The sequence below is a fragment of the Geotrypetes seraphini genome, chromosome 1, assembly GCF_902459505.1.
Source record: "Geotrypetes seraphini chromosome 1, aGeoSer1.1, whole genome shotgun sequence".
NCBI lineage: Eukaryota > Metazoa > Chordata > Amphibia > Gymnophiona > Dermophiidae > Geotrypetes > Geotrypetes seraphini.
In genome coordinates, this window is record NC_047084.1 from 392,397,891 (window position 1) to 392,424,141 (window position 26,251).

At 40.9% G+C, this 26,251-nt stretch overlaps 2 protein-coding genes across 12 annotated transcripts in view; one reads left to right on the plus strand and one right to left on the minus strand.

Moving 5' to 3' along the window:
• LOC117347045 (gastrula zinc finger protein XlCGF26.1-like) overlaps window positions 1-22,577 on the plus strand; it is a 39,218-nt gene extending 16,641 nt beyond the window's left edge. For 5 of the 6 annotated variants that reach the window (XM_033917379.1, XM_033917397.1, XM_033917363.1 and 2 more), the window contains 2 exons: window positions 14,131-14,244; window positions 21,004-22,577. In XM_033917379.1, the coding sequence (XP_033773270.1) occupies window positions 14,131-14,244; window positions 21,004-22,547 (1,658 nt within the window). In that variant the 3' untranslated portion in view covers window positions 22,548-22,577. The remainder of the gene's footprint in view (window positions 1-14,130; window positions 14,245-21,003) is intronic. The other variant, XM_033917406.1, reaches the window with a different exon arrangement.
• Window positions 1-26,251, minus strand: part of LOC117347070 (oocyte zinc finger protein XlCOF7.1-like) — a 271,337-nt gene that overhangs the window by 178,863 nt on the left and 66,223 nt on the right. The gene's annotated exons all lie outside the window — the stretch shown is intronic.

Here is a 26,251-nt window from a genome sequence, read left to right on the forward strand (position 1 = left end):
TCTTTATCTACTAAGTCAATTCCCTTCATTATCTTGAATGTTTCGATCATGTCCCCTCTGTCTCCTTTTTTCAAGGGAGAAGAGGCCCAGTTTCTCTAATCTCTCACCGTACGGCAACTCCTCCAGCCCCTTAACCATTTAGTCGCTCTTCTCTGGACCCTCTCGAGTAGCACTGTGTCCTTCATGTACAGCGACCAGTGCTGGATGCAGTATTTCAAGTGAGGGCGTACCATAGGCCGGTACAGCGGCATGATAACCTTCTCCAATCTGTTCGTGATCCTCTTCTTAATCATTCCTAGGATTCTGTTTGCCCTTTTTGCCGCTGCCGCACATTGCTCGGACGGCTTCATTGACTTGTCGATCAGTACTCCCAAGTCTCTTTCCTGGGGGGGTCTCTCCAAGTACTGCACAGGACATCCTGTATTCGTGTATAAGATTTTTGTTACCGACATGCATCACCTTACACTTATCCACGTTAAACCTCATTTACCATGTCGCAGCCTATTTCTTGAGCGTGTTTATGTCACGTTGCAGATCTTCGCAGTCCTGCTGCGTCTTCACTACTCTGAATAACTTCATATTGTCTGCAAATTTAATCACCTCACTCGTCATACCAATTTCTGAGTCGTTTATAAATATGTTGAAGAGCACAGGCCCAAGCACCGAACCCTGCAGCACTCCACTGGGAACCTTTGTCGAACACCTTTTGAAAATCCAGATATACAATGTCGACCAGGTCACCCTTGTCTATCTGCCTGTTTACTCCCTTGAAGAAGTGCAGCAAGTTCGTCAAGCAAGATCTTCCTTTGCTGAAGCCATGCTGGCTGGTCCTCATCAGATCGTGTCCATCAAGGTGATCAATGACGCGGTCCTTTATCAGTGCCTCTACCATCTTTCCCGGTACAGAGGTCAGACTCACCGGTCTTTAGTTTCCCGGATCTCCCCTTGAACCTTTCTTGAAGATCGGCGTAACGTTTGCCATCTTCCAGTCTTCCGAAATCCTTCCCGATTTGATTGACAGATTGGCTATTAGTTGAAGCAGTTCAGCTATAGCCCCTTTCAGTTCTTTGATTACCCTTGGATGGATGCCATCCAGTCCTGGGGATTTATCATTTTAAAGCCTATCAATCTGCCTGCATACCTCTTTTAGACTGACCATCAACCCTGTCAGTTTCCCGTCTTTGTTTCCTGCGTATAGCCTTTGACTTCCAGTATGTTGTTTATATCCTCATCGGTAAATACAGACACAAAAAATGTGTTCAATTTGTCGGCGATGGCTTTGTTCTCCTTTAGCACTCCCTTTATTCCATGGTCATCTAACGGCCCCACCACTTGCTTCGCAGGTTATTTCCCCTTAATATATCGAAAGAACGCCTTGAAGTTTTTTGCCTCCTTGGCTATTTTTTCTTCATAGTCTCTTTTGGCCCCTCTTACCGCCATATGGCACCTGCTTTGATGTTTGTGCTTTTTCCAGTTTTCATCCGTTTTTGACCTTTTCCATTCCTTAAACGAAGTCTTCTTGTCTCTGATCGCTTCCTTCACCGCTACAGTGAGCCACGCTGGTTCCTTGTTCTTTTTCCTCTAGTATCCCTTGTGATACGCAGTATATATAGGATTTGCGCTTCAGTGACGGTGTCCTTAAAAAGGGATCATGCTTGCTCTAGTGTTTTTATAGCACTTATCTTCTTCTTAATCTTCTTCCCCACCTTGAGTCTCATCCCTTCGTAATTCCCTTTTCGGAAGTTCAGTGCCGTGGCTATCGTTCTGGATCGATGTTTTGCCCCTGCATCCAGGTTGAAGCAGATCATATTGTGATCACTGCTTCCCAGCGTCCCTTCTACTTCTACACCTTGCGCAGATCCTCATGGTCCATTTAAAATTAAGTCTAAAGTTGAATTTCCTCTTGTATTTTCCTTGACAAGTTGTTTCAGGAAGCAATTGCCTACAGCATCCAGGATCATGGATCCAGGATCAGCCGGAGGTGCTTCCTTTCCATTCCCTCCCTGGTTTTTGCAAATTGAGATGAGCAGCAAAGGGGACTGGAGAACTGAACTTTACAGGCCGAACAGGGGCCTTTCTCTCTTGCCACTAGCACATTTTGGAATAGTCACCAGCTGTGTGATGGTACTGTGGCCCCATGTGGACTCGGGAGGAGTTATGGCTGTGAACCTGAAGTACTACATTGTGGAGGAAGTGATGGCTGTCAAATAACAGGTTTTTAAAAAGTGCTTTGAAGTTTTTAACTTAAATTAAAGGGTAACGTTGATGCTTACTGGCTCCAGAGGTTACTGCTGCTGGCTGTAGCCTCTGGAAATTGTATACCTTACCTGGCTTGACTTCCCTTCTGCTAATAGGACTGGCGCACAGTGGAAGTATTTGGCTGCAGGGCCCTGTGCAAGATGCTGGAAGATGTGTATTTTAAATAGATTTCAGTTATGATGTAGAGGGGAGGGAGGACCGGGTGCAGAGCCTGGCAGGGAGGGGGGGGGGGCTGGTACAGAGCCCGGTATATACAGTGGTGCCTCGCATAACGGACGCCTCGCACAGCGAACGCTGCGCACAACGAACTTTTTGTCGTGCTCCCCACAACGAACTTCGTTTCACACAACGAAGTCGCCCGAGGGGCCCGGGGGGGGGGCGGAACTACTCTCGCCGAAGCCGGGAACAGCAGCACCCATGCAGAGAAGGAGAAGACGGCGTGTAGGGGACTCCAGTAAATGCAGAGCAGCAGCTGTGGCAATCAAAAAAAGAGGCGGTCTGCTGTTAAGGTGGACCAGGGTCCTGGAAAATTCGTGAAATCCTGCAATATTACCAGGATCTCAATACAAGTCCATGAGGATCCTGGAGATCCTGCAAATCCTGGTTTTACCCAGACCCGATTCTCTGGTCCTATCTTACGAGACCTGACCCATTTACAGCAAGTTAAGCCATGTTTAAGCTAACGAAAAAAAATCCAGAAAACATCAAAAGATTATTTCCTTTTTAACAAATAGTAATACTGTACCATGAAATACTGTTCCATCATCTCCCTCCACCTTACCCTGGATGCCGAGTTCTCCGGCCCTCTTTCTCGGCCAGCCGCACGCTTTCAGGGAGCAGCGCACGCGCGCATGCTCTGTTGCTCAATCTTCTCCTCTGACGCAACCGGAAACCGGAAGTTGCAGGAGAGTAGAACATTGACCAACTCCAGCAGCTGCGCGTGCACAGCTTTCTGGAAGCGTGCGGCTGGGTGAGGGAGAGGGCCGGCAGACTCCGCATACAAGGTGAGGTGGAGGGAGGGAAATGTAGGGCTGCAGAACGAATTATTGTGTTTTAAATGTATTCTTATGGGAAAACAGGGCTGCAGAACGAATTATTGTGTTTTAAATGTATTCTTATGGGAAAACGCGTTTCACACAACGAACGTTTCACATAACAAACTTGCTCCTGGAACGGATTAAGTTCGTTGTGTGAGGCACCACTGTATTAGTATACAATTTGGTTCAGAATGTTTTTTTTCCTTGTTTTTCTACTCTAAATCTAGGGTGCATCTTATGGAGTGGAGCAGAAGAGCCAGATAGAAATCACAATGTATTTCCAGAAGATACCGAGAGTCCCTGCCTCTCCATCCACCTCAGCCACCCATAAGGAGGCATTATTATTAGTTTATTATTATTAGGGGTATTTTTTAATATACCGCCTATCAAGGTTATCTAAGCGGTTTTACAATTAGGAACTCAAGCATTTTCCCTGTCTGTCCTGGTGGGCTCACAATCTATCTAACATACCTGGGGCTATGGAGGACTGATTGACTTGCCCAGGGTTACAAGGAGCAGCGTGGGGTTTGAACCCACAACCCTAGGGTGCTGAAGCTGTAGCTCCAACCACCACGCCACACACTCCTCCACGGCACCCCCTTCATCTCCTCCTATTCCTCCTTCTCCTGTACATGTACAGGATGATGAAGATGAAGATGAAGACACTGAAGATCCACTTCCACTGTCTGAGGAGGCACTTTTGCTCACTTATCCTCTTTATCACCTCCTCCTGCATTGCATGCATAACATGCACAGGAGGATGAAGATACCACCAGAATAAGAGATAGATAGAAAGCCTTTGACAAGGTACCTCACGAGCGCCTACTATGGAAACTGTGGTACCACGGGGTGGAAGAGGACATACACAGATGGATCAGAAACTGGCTGGCGAACAGGAAACAGAGGGTACGAATAAAGGGACACTATTCTGACTGGAAAGGGGTCACGAGTGGTGTCCCACAAGGGTCGGTGCTGGGACCACTGCTATTCAATATATTTATTAATGACTTGGAAACAGGGACAATGTGCGAAGTTATAAAATTTGCGGATGACACAAAACTCTCCGGCAAGGTTAGATCTGTAGAGGAATGTAAAGAACTTCAAAGGGACAAACTGAGTGAATGGGCAAATAAATGGCAGATGAGCTTCAATGTAGAGAAATGTAAAGTTATGCACATAGGAAAGGGAACCCGATGTACAGTTACACGATGGGGGGGGATAATATTGGGGGAAGGCAACCTAGAAAAGGACTTGGGGGTTTTGGTGGACAAAACAATGAAACCGGCGGCACAATGCACAGCGGCCTCAAAAAAGGTGAACAGAATGTTGGGCATTATCAAAAAAGGTATCACTACCAGAACCAAGGAAGTTATCTTCCCACTGTATAGGGCGATGGTGCAACCGCATCTGGAGTACTGCGTTCAATACTGGACGCCGTACCTTAAGAAGGATATGGCGATACTCGAGAGGGTCCAGAGAAGAGCAACAAAAATGATAAAGGGCATGGAAAACCTCTCATATGCTGAGAGGTTGGAGAAGCTGGGGCTCTTTTCCCTGGAAAAGCGGAAACTTAGAGGGGATATGATAGAAACTTATAAGATCACTAGTCTTTAAGCCCGTTACATTAATGGGTGCTAGAATAGATGTCTGTCTGTCAGTGTTTCTTTATCTCTCTCTCCTTGGCCGCTGTCTGTATCCTTCTGTCTCCCCCTCCCCCCCCCGAGCAAAGCTGTCTGCCCCCAGCACCCACCTCCCCCCCAAATGTCTCTCCATGGCCCTCTTCTGTCTTCCCACCCCAGAGCAAAGCTGTCTGTCCCCAGCACACCTCCCCCCAAAGCAGCCCCCTTTCCCTATCTCTCCATGGCCTCTTCTGTCTCCCCCCAGCACATCCCTCCCCCCAAAGCAGCCCCCTTTCCCTCTCCCTGTCTCTCCATGGCCCCTTCTGTCTTCCCCCCAGAGCAAAGCTGTTTGCCCCAAGCACACCCCTCCCCCTAAAGCAGCCCCCTTTCCCTCTCTCGCTGACTCTCTCTCTGGCCCCCTTTCTCTGTCTGTCTTTCTGTTCCTCTCCCTGCCCCTGTATCTTTCTTTCTTTCTGTCTCCCTCCCTCCCGCTGTCTGTCTGTCTGTCATTTTTCCCCATTTCCCTGTGCAGCAGCATTTCCATCCCACTTCCCTATGCAGCAGCAACAGCATTTCCCTCCTATCCCCCCCTTTCCTGTGCAGAAGCAGTAGCAGCATTTTCCCCCACCCCCCTTTCCCTTCTCTTCCCTGCTCCGTTCGGCCCCTCCCCCTTCTTTTACTGCCCGATCTGGCCTGCTCCTGACCCTCCCACCACCGACAAACCTCCGGGCTCCAGCCGCGTAGGCAGCACTTTAAACACGCTGCTTCGCGGCCTTCTACTGCCGATTTCCTCTGCCGCGTCTGTCTCCGATGATGTCATCAGAGACGCAGCAGAGGAAATCGGCAGTAGAAGGGCGCGAAGCAGCGTGTTTATAGTGCTGCCTACGACGCTGGAGCCAGGAGGTTTGTGGAGGGTCAACGGCCGGAGCGGGGCTGCTGTCCACTACTCGGTTGCTGCCACTGGTGCTGCCTATGCCGCTGGAGCCGGGAGGTTAGAAGAGAGAGAGCACAGTCGCGCGCCTTCAGCCCCCGCATGCGCCGTGAATGTTGCCACAGAAGCACACCTCACGGCGCCACACCACACGAATTTTCGAGAGTGCATGCGCGCGCTAGCATTTTATTATATATGATGAAGGGTATAGCGAAGGTAGAGAGGGACTGATTCTTCAGACTGGCGGGGGCAACAAAAATTAGAGGGCACTCAAAAAAATTGAAGGGAGATAGGTTCAGAATAAATGCTAGGAAGTTCTTCTTCACTCAGAGGGTGGTGAACACCTGGAATGCGCTTCCAGAGGAGGTGGTAGAGCAGAGTACGACTTTGGGTTTCAAAAAGGGACTGGACGAGTTCCTGAAGGAAAAGGGGATCTAGGGGTACAATTAGAGGGTTACTATACAGTACAAAATGCTTTAGAGTAATAGATCACTACAGGTCATTGACCTGGAGGGCCGCCACGGGAGTGGACTGCTGGTCATGATGGACCTATGGTCTGACTCGGCAGAGGCAATGCTTATGTGCTTATATGTATTATAGTAACCGTACTGGGCCGGGACAAAGCGTGAGCTCGTCCCAAACTAGAGGCATACCTTACCTCTGTGCCACACTGGATCTAGTTGACCCCTGGAGGCTCTTACACACCACAGAACGGGATTATACTCACCGCTCCAGGGCGCATAACACCCAATCTAGAATAGATTATATTCTTACCACAAGTAGGGCGTTCTTAAATGTGGACGCGGCGGTAATAGGTCCTACAGTCATTTCAGACCACGCGTTGATCTGGCTTGACGTGAACGTGGGCTTTGGCATTCGGGGACCCGTACGTTGGCGATTCCCTAGTTACTTATATTCAGATGATCATTTTAAAACTTATTTAATAACTAAATGGGAAGACTTTCTGACCTTTAATGGTAATAACCCGACGCTGTTCTGGAGCACAGCTAAGGTAGTGTTTAGAGGTGATTGTATAGCATATGTTATAGCGCGGAATCGCCGATTATCTCGGGGCATCCTTAGGTTAGAAAAGGAATTGGCAACTGCTAAACACCAATATACACAATATCCTACACGAGCATCTAGGGAACGCCTGATCTCTGTGGAGGCTACTCTTAATTCTTATATCCATGAACATACGGTTAAAATGCTTCTGTATCAAACATACCGCTACCATCGCTATGGTAATCGTGCGGGGAAATTATTAGCTCGATTAACTACACAGGCTCGAGGTCATCGTTATGTAATGGGAATGAAGGATGATAGGGGACATCTACAGCACTCCACAGCACACATTGCGCAGATTTTTAAGGCTCATTTCCAGAAGATCTATGGTCGCTAGGACTCGGGAGATGCTCCACTTATTAGGGATTATTTGGCAGATTCCGGCCTAATGCCGCTCTCTGACCCTGATGTTGAATTTCTCAATGCAGCCATCACACCTAAAGAATTGTCACATGCTATTAAACAGCAAAGAAATTTCTCGGCTCCGGGGCCGGATGGCTTTACAGCTGAATTTTATAAACTTTTAGCGGAGCAACTGAGTCCCTTCCTTAGGGACTACTATTCGCAGGTTACAAGGGATGAACATTTTCCCACAGAGGCGAATGAGGCGTTAATTACTTTGATTTTGAAGCCAGGTAAAGACAGCACTGCTCCTGAGTCCTATCGACCCATATCTATTAAATGTGGACATAAAAATTTTATCCAAAATATTAGCTGATAGATTAGCCACTCTACTCCCGAATATCATCGCATCTACACAGGTGGGCTTTGTAAAGGGCAGGCAGGCGGTCCATAACGTTCGAAAGGCACTCTTGTCATTGGCCCATACACAATCGCATGACACCCCGATGCTATTACTCAGCTTGGATGCAGCGCAAGCCTTTGACCAAGTAAATTGGACATTTCTATTTGAAATACTGCACTATATGGGAATTTCGGGCTGGTTTGCCACAGCGTTACGCACGTTATACTCGACACCGCGGGCAAGACTGCTTGTTAATGACACTATCACTGACCCCATATTAATTGAAAGATGCACACGGCAGGGATGTCCTTTGTCCCCCCTGTTGTTTTTATTATACTTGGAACCCTTTCTGCGCACTGTATCTCTGGATCCTGATATAGTGGGGGTGGACTTCGGGGATCAAACATTAAAGGTGTTAGCTTTTGCAGATGACATCTTGTTTATGCTTACTAACCCTTCTCACTCTATCCGACACCTTATACAATCCCTTAACGAATTTAGATTTTATTCGGGCTTTACCTTAAATTATCAGAAATCTGTTGCTTTAGCCAGACCGGTAACACTGCAGCAGACATGGAGGGGCCATTTCCCTTTCACATGGGCTGTGCACTCGATTCGATACTTGGGGGTTTGGATCCCCCGAGACCTCAAGACTATTTATGACTGTAACATTTCCCCACTACTCCATGACACTTTACGTGACTTACAAAATTGGTCCACTTTCCCGCTCACAGTAGCGGGACGGGTGGCTCTTTATAATATGGTGCTCTTTCCCAAATGGTTATACCGATTTCAGGTCCTGTCCTTGCTTTTATCCTATTCTCATAAAGCCCGGTTAATTAAAGGATTACAACGTTTTCTTTGGGGAGGCAAGCGACCCCGCATGCAATTTCTTAGAATGTGCTTACCTAGGGATAGAGGGGGTTATGGCTTATTAAATGTACATTGGTATGCTATTGCCTGTCAGATGAGACACATTAATGATTGGTTTAGGGGGACGTCTGACTTTACTGCGACGTCATTGGAGTTGTCATTGCTGGCTCCGTTTTATGCGAGTTATTTCTTGCATGTGGCGGACCCGCGGCTTCGTCCTTTGGTGGCCCAGTACCCGATATTTGCACCGGCTCGACGAGCATGGAAGTGGGTTTGCAAACTTGCTAGATTGCCTTCTGAGGTTTCATTATACTTACCCATCCAAGGCAATGGAGCCTTTCAGCCTGGACTGCAAAATACCGCCTTCCAGAGGTGGGGTGTGCAAGGACTTCAATACTTATTCTCCGAGGAGGGGAAACTGGCGACTTTTGCTGACTTATGTCGGACATTTACTTTACCACCTAATGATTTTTTTGCATATTACCAAATCCGACATTACGTTCAGTCTCTTCCGGCGCACCATCTTGAGGAAGATAACAGGGAGGCTCTTTCAGAACTCTTTAACCTTTCTGCACAACAGCGGATTCCGCTTCGATTTCACATAGTGGGGATCCGGGATGGGCACTCTGGCCCCAATTTGGCCATCTTAGCGGCAACATGGGCTGAGGACTTTCACTGCACGCTAACGACCCAACAGCTACAGAGGATGCTGAAAAATATTCTGAAGGTGTCTCCTAATATTGTCCACTGGGAAATGCAGTTAAAAATTGTTTTGAGACTCTATATCCCGCTGGAACGAGCAGCCCGGATGGGGATTACTACAATTCATTCTTGCCCGAAATGTGCACATGCTCACGCATCATTGGGGCATATGCTTTGGAATTGTCCCAAAATTCAACAGTTCTGGCGACAATTAGGGCACTATATTACGCAGCTCTGGCAGAGGCGTTGGCTCCCACAACCGACAGCTTTATTTGGACTTTATAATATAGCCACGCCCAAACCCAAAGGAATGTCATCTTTTGTCACTAGAGTGCTTTTGATGGGGAAGAAAGCAATTCTTACTAACTGGCTGTCCCGAGATCCCCCTTCCTACGCTCAATGGAGAGCGTTGATGATTGTTCATGCGACGCTGGAGCGGAGACTAGTGGGAGATTTAGATCGTGGACCGGGCCGCAGATTCTGTCAGACCTGGGAATGCTTCTGGCAGGACCTCACACCATATGCTCGCAGTAGACTCTTGAATTGTTAGGACTATCTTACACTCTCAGCCATGGTAGTGGCATTGGACTTTTGGGGTGGGGAGGGAAGGGAGGGATGGGGGGGAGGGGGTGAACTTGCACTGTTATTTTTTGGATTTGTATGCAACTTCTATAATAAAAATCATTTGAACATATGTATTATAGTACTGTATATGAAGCATTCTTTAATACTATATAGTACTTGAATTGTTCTGCTAAAGTGTACAGTACAATGAAAGAATTGCAATATATAACTTAAAAATAAAAAAATCGCAAATATTCACGATTTCACAGTATTCGCGAGTGATTTAACCAAAATACCGTGAATAAAAAAGAAAAAAGTTATTTGTGGGCCAGCTTTGCCACTATCCCCTGCGAATACAAGGGAGAAGTTTGAAAGTAATGAAGTAAAACCTGTATGTCTCAATCTGTCCTCCTTTTTCTGGATATGTGTAAATTTTATACGTATTGTTAAATAAAGTTATTAGCAGAGGTTCATTCAAACTGCAATCAACAGAAGCATTGACGTTACTTAGAACAAAAAAGAAAATCATAACAATAATAATAAAAATGACACGGAGAAAAATAAACCTCAATTGTGAGAGGTTGGGACTACACAAGTACCCAGCCCTCAACACATCATCACAGGTTTATAAAAAACTCCGTCTACACTTATATAGATGAGATTTTCATTCATTCAAAATCACTTTTTTTCAGACATTTTTTTATAAATATATAAATGGAGCAACTGTAGATATATCAATATTTCATGATATGAACCTCAAGCTTAACTAATTTAATGATGAAGGCTACAGCTTGATTTCATTTGTGCAAGAACTATCAGAGGCACGGAATGCAAAAAGACCCCAATTAAGGGAGAAAACCACTCATCTGAAGAGGTGAAAAATTCCAGAGAGACTTTCAGCTCCTAATCCCGACAGAAAAGACTTTCTGTTTCGCCTAAGTTGGCTACTTCAGGGGATATCTGCCATCTTCAGGTGTCTCCTTATTTCTTGCAATCCATTAAACAAACCGCTGGCTCTTCTCAAAATGGAGTGAGGACTGAGAGACGCGCCCAGTTCGAATAAAACACGAACCGGGCGTCATGACGTCATCACAAAACGTGATGCGTGATAAGCCAAACAACGGCAATAATACAGACCACCTTGTCAGCTGTCATTGATAAAAAGATGTTTTACTGATTCAAAGAAACGGTTGCCACTCATAAGTTGTATTTAGACCTAATGGTTCAACAGTTTGTAACCTGTTAATCCAACGTTGCTCCTTCTGCCATAATATTCTTCTGATATCTCCTCTTCTTTGAGTCAAAGGCAATTTTTCAATCACCCAACATTTCAAATTTTCAAATCTATGGTTGCACTGAATACAATGGGCTACTATGGGCGCTGTTAATTTTCGGGTATTCAGACAACTTTTATGTTCAGTCATTCTGACCGTTAGAGTCCGTGATGTCTGACCTATATATAATAGGTCACATGGACATTGAATTCCATAGATGATGTTTGTAGATTGGCATGAAGATGTATGCTGTAAATTGTAATTTTTACCGTCAGAAGGATTAATAAAAGCAGAAACCTCAGCCATAATGTTACAATTTGAGAAATGGCCACATGGCCTATGCCCCAGTGTGATACTAAGATCTTCTTCCATAAATTTCTCTTTAGCAGTATGACACAGCCAGTCACTCAAATTTTTGTTTCTCGATTGAGAGAAAATAAATCTTTTGTTCTCAAAACAAGGTAAGGTTTTAAGAAGAGGAAGATGTTTTTTATATCTCCTAATAATTTGAGGTGATATACGAGTTTGTTTGATCACACAGGGAATGATTGGTTCTTCAACTTGAGATTTCCTATAATCCAACAATGTTTCTCTAGGATTATGTAATGCTCGCTTTTTGGCTTTTTTAACTATATTAGCAGGGTAATCTCTCGATATCAATCTGTGCTCTAATATTTTTGCTTCTTGTATAAATCTTTCTTTAGTATTGCAAATCCTTCTATATCTAAGAAATTGTGCAAAAGGAATGCTAGTTTTTAAATGAGCTGGATGCATGCTATCAAATTTTAGTAGTGTGTTTCTATCAGTTTTTTTATGAAAAATAGACGTCTCCAAACTGTTATTTTTCTTTTGAATGAGAACATCTAAAAAACTAATGCTCTCATTATTGTATAACATAGTAAATTTGATAGATTGATGACATAGATTTATTTTTTCAGCAAATTCTATGAGTTGTTGTACAGTCCCCGACCAAATCACAAAAATGTCATCTATAAAGCGCCACCATTTGGAAACATGTCGAAATTCAGGCAATGTGTAGATAAAAACCTCTTCAAACCAGGACATATAGAGATTGGCTATTGTTGGTGCAAACGACGCACCCATTGCTATCCCTGTAAGTTGTTTAAAGAATTCCCCATTAAAAATAAAATAATTATTTTTCAGCGCTATTGCACATAAATCTCTCAAAAAGGTGGTATGTGTGATGTTATGAGAAGGTTGAGAATTCCATAGCTCTCTAAGTACAGATAGAGCTTCTTCTTGCGGGATACTCGTATACAATGAGCAAACGTCGAAAGTAGCCAATATATAATTTGTAGATGTTTCAAATGCAAACTCATTCAATTTATTTAAGAACTGGGTGGTATCCTGTAAATATGATTTAATAGTTGTGAGGAAACATTGAAGCTGTTTATCAATATATTTGCTTGTTCTTTCTAATAAAGAATCCCGGGCCGAAACAATCGGCCTACCAGGAGGACATTGAGGATCTTTATGAATCTTTGGTAATAAATAAAATATGGGTACTTTATAACATTGGGGTGTGAGAAATGTATATTCTTTTCTTGTGAGAAAGCCGCGTTTCAATGCATCGTTACAAATATCTACGATCATTTCAAAAATTTCCCTAGAGGGATCTTGATCTAATTTAAGATACGTGTCCTGATTTAACAGTTGAATATTCGCTTCTGCAATATAGAGGTCTCGACCCCAGACTACTACAGCACCTCCCTTATCCGCCCTTCTAATCACTATAGTCGGATCTTTACTTAGTTTCTGAAGGGCATCACTTAGTCATTTATATATTTATAAAAAAATGTCTGAAAAAAAGTGATTTTGAATGAATGAAAATCTCATCTATATAAGTGTAGACGGAGTTTTTTATAAACCTGTGATGATGTGTTGAGGGCTGGGTACTTGTGTAGTCCCAACCTCTCACAATTGAGGTTTATTTTTCTCCGTGTCATTTTTATTATTATTGTTATGATTTTCTTTTTTGTTCTAAGTAACGTCAATGCTTCTGTTGATTGCAGTTTGAATGAACCTCTGCTAATAACTTTATTTAACAATACGTATAAAATTTACACATATTGATTATTACGATTGTATTCCAGAAAAATTGCTCCTTTTTCTGGAGCCATATGGTAACCCATAAGTAAAGTGTATGTTTTTTTTTGGTTGTTTGTTTTTTGGGGGTTTATTTTTTTTTTTGCAATATTGTGATCAGTGTTTAAAAACTTTATGCTGATTGTCAGCTTTAAAAATTAATCCTATCCAATTTTAACTATCTTTTATATAATAGACTCCCACAATGTCAAACCTGACATTTTAATCCAATTTAACTTAACTTAATATAACATAACATAACTTTATTTTTCTATACCGCCTTAATCAAAAGAATTCTAGGCAGTTTCAACAAAAGAGAAAAACTGGACAATCAGTGAAATACAAAATAGTAAAAAATGAATACAGCTTATTGTATAAAAGACATTAAAAGTTTAAAATTGATAGAATAAGATTAGTTATGTTTAAAAGTAAAGCTAAAAGCACAGATTAAGAAATGAATTTATCAAATAATATTGTCTTGATTTCTTTTCTAAAAGCGCCATAGGACAACATGGCTCCGCTGATATAGTTACCCAACCATCCTATCTAAATAATATCTGAGTTTAGAACCTAAACTCTTTGGGTAAGCAAATAGGTTGCAGTTCCTGGTTATCCGCACAGGGTTATATAAGACAAAATGAGATAGCAGGTATGTAGGTGCCAATCCCCAAACTGATTTGAAACAGAGGCATGAGAATTTAAACATTACTCGTGCCTCCACTGGCAACCAGTGCAGTGATCGGTAATAAGGGCTGATATGATCACTTTTCTTTAGTCCGAATATCAGACGAATAGCCGTGTTCTGCACTATTCTTAATTTTTTCACAACTTTCTTCGGTGCGCCCAAGTAGACAAGTAGACAAAATTATAGTAGTCCAATATGGATAATACCAATGCCTGTTTTGAGTGGTTTGAGTTCGATTCAACAACTGAAGCAGCTTAAATCGTTTTATAGGTGAGTGTATGCTGCCCACATTCCAGGAACAGGGATCCAAGATTGAGCCCCAGGGATCTGAGGCTAGAGAAAACCTGCCCAACACAAACACACGGGAAGAACTGTATGAAACAGGTGATGTAGCTTGGATTGTCATTACAGATTGTTGATCCAAATATTTCTTACAAGGATGATGGTCTTCTAGACCAGACACATCACAAATGAGGCATCAGCGTTCCTGAACTTTGTGCGAATAGCTTATTTTCTTTTTTTATTTCTGCCAATTTCCTTTCCTTTTTAAGTCTTTTTTCTTCCATGTCTGTCTTCTCCCATTCTCTCTTTGATTTTGTTTTTATTTATTTCAATTTCCCATTTTCTTCCTCCTCACTGCTGTGATAGCCTTTCTTTCTTGCAAAAAGAAAATCTTCTCCCCTTTCCAGTGAAGATAATCTCTCATTTTTTGTCTTTTTTTCTATATCTCTCTATCTCTTCCCTTCATCTTCTTTTATCTCTAATTGCCTGTGAATTTTTGCAATCTTATTTCCATTCCTTAAATACAAGATCTGTCCAAAATGTTTCAGGACTGATTTTATAAAAGCAATTTTGCAACTTAATCCATTGGGTTCCCTTCAAAGTACTTCCCCGTATATACTTTTCTCAACATCGTTTCCACTTCTGGAAACAGTCCTTAAATGCATCTTCAGGAATCGCCAAAAGTTGCTGCGTCAAATTTTACTTTATGTCTTCAATAGTTTCGAATTGCTTTCCTTTCAGTGTAGATTTAAGTTTAGGAAACAAGTCAGCAGGGGCTAAGTCAGTATAGTAAGGTGGCTGGGGAAGAACTGTCATCACATTTCAATTCTCTAACAGCTAATCATGGATTAGCGCACGCAAGAACCAAACATTATCTAATACCCATAATTATCCCTTAAAATTTTATCTCATCGTTTATTCTATTACTTCAAAGTTGAAATGTAATTCTTGTTTTTAGTTTGGATGTAATCCGCCTTGAACCGCAAGGTAATGGCGGAATAGAAATCACTAATGTAATGTAATCACATTTTTTTTTTGTGCAATATTCATGAATTTTGATGGCGACATGAGCGGGCACGTTGTTGTGATGAAGGAACCATGACTGCTCCCTTCAAAGTTCGGGCCAGTTCTTCCTGATTCTCTCAGAGTCGTTTCAACACTTTTGGTGACAGTTTGTCCTTGTGGCAGAAATGTATAGTGAACAACACCATGACTGTAAAAAACCAAACAAACCTGTTAATATCACTTTTCGACTGAACTTGCTGAGCTTTTTTTGGTCTTGGTGATGCTTTGGTTTCCACATCATGTAGACCCATGTCTCATCATCAGTTATCACTTTATCAAGAAATGTTTCATCTTCATTTGCCTGCTTAAGAAGATTCTGACAGATCATGACACGGCTGTGATGATAACTGTGGAACAAACTTTGCCACAATGCAAGATAACCACAACTTCTCTGTTAGAATGTTGAGACATGGAGATATTACATTCCTCCACCAATTCTCTAACAGCTAATCATGGATTAGCGCACACAAGAACCCTCACTTGATCAACGTGATCATCAGTTGATGTTGATGGTCTTCCAGTTCACAAATCATCTTCCACTGATTCATGACCACTTTTGAAATGTGAATACCATTCAAAACACCTTCCATGACTCATGACATGTTCCCTATAAGCCACTTTCAACATGTCATAGGTTTCTGCATATGTCTTACCCAATTTAAAACAGAACTTCATACTGTAGCGCTGCTTATTGAGGTCGTACTTGATGACCAAGAAAACACATTTTCACAAAAACTTCAGTAGCTTGGAGATGAAAACAGGTATCGACAAACGGAAAAACTGAGTTTACTTGTGAAGTTTCAAGCTACTTGGTGCCACCTAGCATGTCTCAAAAGACATGGAAATGGTTGTGGCAGTCTGGCCTTGATGTTTCTCTTAGAGAGAAGAGGTTTCCTCCTTGCACACCTCTCATGCAAGTTAAATTTGTGCAGTCTCTTTCTGATTGCAGAAGATATTTTGTATATCTAATTTATCCATGTCTAGCCAATTCCTGTTGGCACGCAATTCAAACTGTCCTGGAACTTTTTGAACAGACCTTGAATATAGCTCATCCTTTGGCACATTTATTAATGCACAACCATTTCCTAAAAATTGCTTAACCTGACACTATGATAAGCTAAGCCACTCCATTCCCTCTCCCTTTAGATCCACACTCCCTCCAACACTTAATCACTCAATGCCCTAAGCATTGCTCTTAGATGCACAGATGTGTAACACCAGCAACATAAAATCTTGTGTTTTCTAATAACTGGCTAGAAATGGATAAACTAGATATACAAAATGTCTTCTGCAATTAGAAAGAGACTGCACAATTTTAACTTGCATGAGAGGTGTGCAAGGAGGAAACCTCTTCTCTCTAAGAGAAACATCAAGGCCAGACTGAAGTTTGCAAGAAAGAATGTAGACAAACACCAGGACTTCTGGGATAGTGTTCTATGAATAGATGAGTCTAAAATTGAATTATTTGGACACCAGAAAAGAGGATTTGTTTGGCGTACACCAAATACAGCATTCCAGGAAAAGAACCTCATACCAACTGTGAAGCATGGAGGAGGAAGTGTCATGGTTTGGGGATGCTTTGCTGCAGCAGTACCTGGCCAGCTCACCATCATAGAATTCATAGGGGCTCCTTCAGTAGGAACTAGACACTCAGCTTCACCTTTCCATAAAAGTCTCTGCTCAACAACTAAGGCGTTTGTTATGTCGCATGGTGTTCAAAATTCATGGAACCCCATTTCTATGACTACATCTAAGAGTTACCGATTGCACTCTAGCCCTCAATTGTTGCAGGCTATGAACTCGCTCTCACAGGGTCTCTAGGTCGCCCCTCCCCCTCTTAATCAGTGGTGATTGCATCCAAGAACCCTGTCCAATGCCTCCTATTCTATATTCTTCTGCATCAGAAAATACTGTCAACAGATGCTTCCAGGTATGCATGAGGAGCTCACCTGTCCAGCCTTCACACTCAGGATTCTTGGAGTCTACAAGAAAGATCCCTCCATATCACTTTGGTGGACCTTTGAGCCATTTGCACTGTCTTTCACACCTTTCAAGATCATCTCCTGAACCAACTAATTCAACACAACACTCGGATAACCATCTTTTACATAATCAAGCAAGGCGGTACAGGCTCTTGTCCTCTTTGCCAGAAGGCGATAACGTTCTCTTCTTGGGTGCTTCTGCAAATCCTTTACCTGAACAAATTTACCTAACAGGGAAACAAAATGCTCTAACAGATATTTTCAACAGATTCCTTCAACCTCACGAGTGGTGACTCAGTTCATCTCTATTCCATCTAATATATTTGACTTGGGGATCTCCACAATTAAATCTATCTGCCAACAATCACTTCTGCTCCCATCTCAACTCTTCTCTTCATCTGGAATCATATGAATTTCATCCAGACTGGACGGATAAGTTCCTACATGTGTTCTCTCCAATCCTTGTGATATGGAAATCTTTGTTCAAGTGTAGGCACAATCCAGCCACCATGATTCTCGTGAATCCACAGTGGCTGAGGCAACTCTGATTACCTTTCCTTCTTTAACTCAATGTTGAAGAACCAATTCCTCTTCAAACCTTTCAACTGTCTTGACTCAGAGCAAAAGATCCCTTCCGCCTACCAGTCTGCGGTATCGGCACTTTATAGTCTGTTCTTGGCTCCCCATGTGTAATAACTTCCATATGTCTGTTCCAGTGTCTACCACCATAACTTCCTATGTACAAGTCTCCACACAGTGATACTACTGCTTCCTGTGGACATATTTTACCTTCTGGTGTCGCTTCCAAACATATGTCCTGTATCAGTATTTCTCAACTTCTTCAAGCCAAGTACCCCATGAGTTTAATAAATATCAACCAAATACCCCTGCCCAAACTCTGCCCCAAACCCACCCATGCTCCTCCCAACCCACCCATGCTCCTCCCCACCCCCACCCCATAATAATAGTACTAATTGTAATGTAATTTCTTCCATCCATTTTTCATATACACACACAATATAATCTTATTAATACATAATGGTAACCACAAAATTTTTTTTTAAAAATCAAAGTACACTGTATGCAGAGAAATCACTCATGAATATCACGAGTGATTTCTTAAATAGTGTTACTATTGTTTGATTGGGCTCCATTTGAGCCGGTGTATGAGTGAGTGTACTTGTGTATTTGTGTGGTACACGTGTGAATGTCTAGCATTTGCTAGTCAAGCATTTATCATTTACTATTTTTTGCTTGGTGCGTGTGAGTATGTGTTTATGGTGCTTATAACTTATAGTTAGTGAGAAATTGCACTTGCATTCTAAACGGTAGGATCTGCATCAGCACTTTATATTTATATTCTTCTTTATATGTACAAGTGTTTTTCTGGTGCTATAGACTGCATTTGCACTTATGTTCCATTCTTGCCATATTTTTTGCACTTTATATATATTTTTGTGATATTCATTGACCAGGTATTTTTCATTATGGTGCTATAGGCATTTGCACCTTATGTTCTATTTTTGTCATATGCTTTGCACTTTATATATATTTTTATACATATTTCTGTGATATTTATTGACCAGGTATTTTTCATCATGGTGCTATAGGTTGCATTTGCACTTTAGGTTGTATTTTAGCCACACGCTTTGTATTTTATGAAGCACCTTGTATTTTGCACGATTATTTATTTATTTATTAAGTATTTATGTATTTATTTCTTTCATTCGCACTTTACACATAGACACTGTTACACCACACATATTCTTTTATATACATATTTATAGTATTTATTATATTTATTACATTTATTGTTGTGTGTATATGTTTTTTTCACAAGGTGTACTTAGGGACAGTATGTATGTGTTGCCCATTTAAACCCCTTTTCCATGGTGAAAAAAAGTCTATCCAGTTTTGGGAGGTTGTATAATGCAGTTTGCATTTTTAGATACATATGGACTACATGATGTATGAGGCTATTCTCAATTAGACTGTGGTCTGGTGCTGGTCACCTCTTGAGATATCGCCTGAGCCAGAGGTCTATGCTTGTTTATGTACGAAGGGCTCATACTGATGTCCATTATTCATTTATCAATCTGTAGAATTGCCCCATCTCTTTAGACTTTTTCTCCCCAAGGATCAGGTGAGTTAGCCAATTCCTTTTTACCTTTATTATTCTTTGGATTTCATTGGCTACGATCCAGTTAGGGTTTCTTACTAGTGATGTTTCAAGTATACCAGTTAAATTTTTTAGATCTATTTCCTTGGGAAAGGAATTTTCCATTTTTTTTGGTAGGAAATATATTTTGTTAATCGATGGTATTGATTCCATCGGTATTTTTAAAACCATTAAATATTTTTTAAAGACATCAATTGGTGCAGTCAAATTTAATTTAGGAAAATTCAGTACACGTAAGTTCAATCTTCTGTTGAAATTTTTTAATTGTTCAATTTTACAATGAAGAAACAGTCTTTCCTTAACCATAGTAACTGAGGTTGCCTGCAACAATGAAATATATTTTTCTTCTTTTTCAAACTTTTTAGTAGTATCCGATTGAAGATTTTGTACAGAAGTAGATAATTCTTCAAGTTTACCCACTACTTTGGAGATATCTTCTGCTGATTTTGTGGTGGCCGCCTCGAGTCTTCAGTATGCTTTCCAAAACCGCCGCTGAGGAATCGATGTGCACGATTCCTGTTAAAGATACTGACTCACTCGGGCAGCGTCCTGGCCCCCTCCATCTGGGGACGCCATGCTAATCAAGCTCTCAGCGCTCCCACGTCGTGCACTGGATTCAGCAGTAGTTGAGCTGTTGGGGGAGACAACGTTGTTTCAAGACCCAAGGCACCAGTGGCTCCTTTCAGCGGGCAAAACTCCCTCTTCTTTCATAATCGGCGAGCTCGTCAAAAACCGGTCCAAAAGTGCTTGTCCGGGTGTGGAGAGGTTCCCCCAAATAATGCCTTTGCGTTTAGTATGTGGCATGATCAAAATCAGCCCAACGAATGCTGCAAAACCTGAGTTAAAACGGACCCGTTCTCAGCCAGCTCTCATGCCGCCGCCATCTTGTTCCTCGTGCCGACTTGTTAATGTTTTAACTATATTAGTGTTCATTCAGTATTTGTTTTAAATTCTTATGAGCAGATTAGACACTTGGTTTCGGAGAATTCCTTGTACCTCTTCTCCTGTCTTCTTCTGTAGGGCTGTTGCCAGCTTTGGTACAAACTGAAGAGGGCAGCAGAGACCGGGGAGAAGGAGGAGTTGAAAAGCTGCGATTGACATCTTCTGAAATGTGCTCATGAGTACAGATGGATAACCCTATGGTTCAGCATACTATCCCTAACTACTGGAAAAGATATTATCAAGTTAAGAATCAAATCTCTTTTTATATGGACTTGGTAATTTGTGGTGAGTTGAGTATCCCTAAACATTTTGAAAAGTTAGTTCCTAAGGTTTGCTGTGTATTACTAAGTTAGTAGAATTAATTTGCTTTAAGCTGACAGGTATTTAGCTTCTGGAAACCAGACCCCAAAAGACTGCCAGGACTCCAGGAGAGTGTTGCAAAATTTTTGGTTAGTGAATCTAATCAGAGTGAAAAAAATCATTCCAGAAACTGGAGATGAACAGAACCTATAGGATGAAATTAGTCATGATCACTTCCCCTCTGTAACACTACTTTCTGTTATGTGTCATTTGGAACCTTAGACAAGCAGATCTCTTTTCAAATAATCATATAGATTTTGTGGTTTTATATATATCATGTAATTCTTCTCCATAATTGTAAAATTAAGGATTACACTCTCTTATATTCAACAGATGATGGTTTTAAGAATAATAGTAAAAGAATGAATGGGCAGCAAAGAAAGGAATGGAAATATAAAGATACCTCCACAGACAGCCCAGATCCCTCATTTGACTGTGAGGGTGGTATCAGCAGCAGAAAACGAACCAGAGTGGAAGATGGAGCCCATAAAGAAGGAAGAACAAACACACAAGAGAGAAATTCCAGCCACTACCCAAAACTTGTACAAACCAGAGGACTTAAACAAGGTGAGAGACCTTTTACAAGTGCTGATACGAGGGAAGATTTCACCACTGACTCACATTTTGGTGAGCACCATATATCTAGTCTTATGACTGAGGTTCATGCTAGTGAAGATATACACAAAAGTAACCCATTTTGTGACAGATATTTCAGTCAGAGATACAGCCAGCACTGTCAAACAATGATTCATTCAGAAGACAAACCATTTAAATGTTCTGAATGTGATAAAAGTTTCAGTTGGAAAGCCAACTTGCAACGGCATAAAATGAATCATACAGGAGAGAAGCCATTCAAATGTTCTGAGTGTGATAAATGTTTCAAAAGGAAAGCCAATCTGCAACTACATATAAGGAATCACACGGGAGACAAACCATTTAAATGTTCTGAATGTGATAAATGTTTCAGTCAGAAATTCAGCTTGTTCCAGCATAGAATGACACATTCTGGAGCAAAGCCATTCAAATGTTCTGAATGTGATAAAAGTTTCAGTTGGAAAGCCAACCTGCAACGGCATAAAAAGAGTCATACGGGAAACAAGCCATTTAAATGTTTTGACTGTGATAAATGTTTCAAAAGGAAAGCTAATCTGCAACAGCATGAAATGATTCACACAGGAGACAAACCATTCAAATGTTCTGAATGTGATAAGAGTTTCCGTCGGAAAGCCTATCTGGAACGACATAAAATGAATCATACAGGAAACAAACCATTCAAATGTTCTGAATGTGATAAATATTTCTGTGAGAAAAGCTACCTAAAAAAGCATAAAATGATTCATATGGGATACAAACCATTCAAATGTTCTGAATGTGATAAAAGCTTCTATCGTAAAACTCATCTACAACTGCATAAAATGAATCATACGGGAGATAAACCATTTAAGTGTCCTGAATGTGATAAATATTTTGGTCAGAAAAGCTACTTGCAAAAGCATAAAATGATTCACATGGAACATAAACCATTTACATGTTCTGAATGTGGTAGAAGTTTCAATCGGAAAGCTTATTTCCAGCTGCATAAAATGAATCATACTGGAGACAAACCATTTAAATGTTCTGAATGTGATAAATTTTTCTGTCAGAAAAGTGATCTTCAGAAGCATAAGGTGGTTCACACAGGAGACAAACCATTTCAGTGTTCTGAATGTGATAAAAGTTTTAGTCGGAAAGCCACCTTGCAAATGCATAAAGTGGTTCACACAGGTGATAAACCATTTAAATGTTCTGAATGTAATAAATGTTTCAAGTGGAAACAAAGTTTGCAAATGCATAAAATGACACCCTGTCGCCATGTACGTTTTGTGTGGTATTTTTAATCCATGGAGTATTCTTATTAATTCTTTGGACAATAGATTTAGCCTTACTCCTCAAGTTGTCAACAATTCAGAGGTTATATCACACTTATGAGTAAATGACTGGAAGCTCTACTATTCCAGTGACTAACAGTTGAAAGGCTTATTTCCTAAATCCACTAGGTCCCTATTATGAGGGGCATTCAATAATTTATCTACCCCAGTATGAAAGAAAGTAGCAAATGTGTTGAAACAAGTTTGTACATGTTGTAACATATATCTCAGTACGAATCTAACATTCCAAAAGACAGGATATCATGAGAGTCCTCATGTGAATCAAGTAAGATACTGCTTGAGCTGGAGCACCATTCACTACCTCAGTATCTCAGTAATAAAATTTCTCACAAAAGACGGGAAAAAGCCAAAGGAGATCCATGAACGCATGACTGCAGTTTATGGTGAGTCTGCGTCATCATCCTACAAAGTAAAATTTTGAAGCAAACCATTTAAGTGGGGTAGAGAGTCCATTGAAGATGACCCTCACACACGACAGCTTGTGGAAGCAACTTTCACAGAAATGTGCAAGAAAGTCGAGGATTTAATTTTGTCAGACGAATTAGTTTCCCAAATAGCTGAAAAAATGGGCATCTTGGCAGGTACAGTTTGGAAAATAATTCATGAAAAGTTGGGTATATCCAAGGTTAGTGCAAGAAGGGTTCCAAGAATTCTGACACCATATCAGAAGGCCATGAGACTCCAGTGCTGTCAGAAGAACTTGGAGATACTCTGTGAAGACCAAGTAAATATTTTTTTCATTGTGTGGTGGCTAGAGATGAGAGTTAAGTTACAGAGATCCTGAGCCCAAAATGGAGTCAATGCAGTAGAAGCACAAGTCATCCCCAATCCCAAAAAGTCCAAGACATAAAAATCTGCAAGCAGTCATGGCAACTGTCTTCTGGGATGATGAAGGACTTTTGCTTCTGGAGTTCATGCCATACGAGGCAACCATAAACAAGGATCAATTAAGGAGAAAAGATGAGGAAAAATCACAGCAGGCATGCTGCTTCTTCATGACAATGTGCCGGTGCACATGTCATGACAATCACAGGATGCCATCACAGAATGTGGGCTTCAGTATCTGAACCATCCACCCTACAATCCTGACCTGGCTCCCTCAGATTATTTCCTGTTCCGAGTTTTGAAGAAATTTCTCCATGAACGATGGTTTTCAAGTGATGAAGATGTCCAGGAAACAGTATTATCCTGGTTTGAAGGACAAAGAGAATTATTTTCAAAGGTGTTAAAGTCATTGCAGGAAAAGTGGATGAAGTGTATGGAATTATGATATACTGAATAATAAAATAAAAAAAAATTGAAAATTCTTTTCATTCCTACTGAGGTAGATAAATTATTGAACGCCTCTTTTAGTTGCCTCGAACTTAGAGGAATTTAGAAATAAGATTTTAAATTAAACAATTCATAGTCAAAAGCTTCTCAGATGACATTAGGATAACTTTGGTCTTGATAAATGTGCTAAGGCAATTTTTCTTAGAGGAAAACTAAGCAAAACAGAAAACATCCCTTTGACTGTGATGAATGTGAGCTAAGGGAACTTGAACAGAAAGGTATATAAATACTGAGGGGTAGAGGAAGGAATGAAAATCAAGCATAAATCACTGAGAGAAAAGATCATCAATTAATATTACGGGAGACTGATTTTATTAAAGAGTGTTTTAATATTACAGAATTGGATACAAGCCATTAATCAGCTGGCAATTCCTACAGTCATACACCTTTGGAATTGTAGACTGGCCTCTTAAAGACACTGAAAAACTGTATATGAAATATCTGGAAACCTATTTGGACAGGCTCATTTTATAGAGTGAAGATGGATGTCATGTTAGATCAGAGCAGCTGCTCTGATGGACTAAAATGCTATAATTTTGTTTTAATGTATTGTGTATTCATACATTGTGTTATGGTTTCAGATTGTGTACATACAGAATATTATAATTTGTTGGGGCTATAGGCAGAATAGAAGTGCAATAAATAAAAAATAAGAAAACCTTTTTATTCCCATGAGGTCATTTATAAGAATCCTCCCTGAAAAAGGAGGAATGAATCTTATAGAAATAATCAGACAAATGTCCATAAATCATCTCCGTCATTAAATAAACATTCCAATGAGTAGAAGGAATGAGTGAGAATCCACTAACACTAAAAAAGAAGGATGGAATTGAATTTGCAAAAGAAGAGAAAAAACTCTTCAATAAATTAGATCATCAAGCGCTCCTATTACAAAGCTGAGGTAGTGATTTCCCCCACAGCAAATGCACCAAAGCCCATTCAGTTCCTTTGGGCTTTGGTGTATTTGCTGCAGGAGAATCACTACCATGGCTTTGTAAAAGGGTCCTCAAATAAAAATAAGTTGAAAATGCATGAATACAATGGAAAAAACAAAGTACCTGTATTATTCCAGGAACTATTCATTGATCAAATCCAGACACATGCATGATTAGCAAGAGTTGAATTGAAACCTAAGAATGAGTGATTGATAGCTGCAACCAGGAAAATGTATTACAGATAGAATGGTTTAGTTTACAACAAGCCTAGAAAAAAACTGGTACAACAGACATCTGTAGATTTCTGTCAGAAATAGCTAGAAATGGTCACTCATAGATAGGGACGTTAAAATCTCTTTTCTTCTGCTAGTTACACCTCTCTCTAAGCAGCCCAGCATCCTTTAGGCTATGGCCACTGCGTTGACACATTATTTTACCACCTTGAGGTCCTCAAACCCTACCACCTCAAGGTCTTTCTCCTGAACCATATTTATGAGTTTGTCACCCCCCCCCCCCCCTATTTCATGTTTCCTTTGGTTTTCTATACCCCAAATGCAATACTCTACAATTTTTTGCATTAAATTTTAACCTTTCTTCTATTAATTTTTAGATCTCTTCTCATGTTTTCTATTTCCTCTGTAGTGTCCACCCGGTTGGATATTTTTGTGGCATTTGCAAAAATTGCTCTTTGGCAATGTTGCTAACAAATATATTAAACAGAATTGGTCTCAGTACCAATCCCTGAGGCACTTCACTAATCACCTTCCTTTCCTTGGAGTAATAATAATAACTTTATTTTTTCTATACTGCCACAATCTTGTGACTTTTAGGCGGTTTACAGTGAAGAGAGCTGTACAATCGGTAAATTACAGTGATTAGAGTACAATTAGTGAGAAACATAATATTACCATGTCACAGTGAAGAGGGCTGGACAGCCAGCGACTTTCAAAACACAAATGGTGAAAAATGTCATTGAAAAGTCAGTGTCTAGGATCTATCGAACAGAGCTGTCTTAATTTATTTCCGAAAAGCGCCGTAGGTCAGCCTGGCTTTGTTGATGAAATTGCCTAAAGCCAGGTTTCCCGTTTGCTAGCTTGAAACTTAAAGGTTCTGTCCATAAAGGATCTATATTTGCAATCAGTGATCTTTGGATAGGCAAAGAGATTGCGATTCACCACCACTTTCTGCCAAGTTTTTATTAAAATTTGAAACCGCCAATGACAAAACAATTAAATGGAGTGAAAAAACAATAATTAAGCAAATGACGTAACTTTTTTTTAAAATCTTTATTCATTTTTAAAACTCACAAGTGTAACTTAAATACAATCATTTTATACTTTAACATCACTTAATATATCATCAAATATCCCCCCTCCCTTATACCCA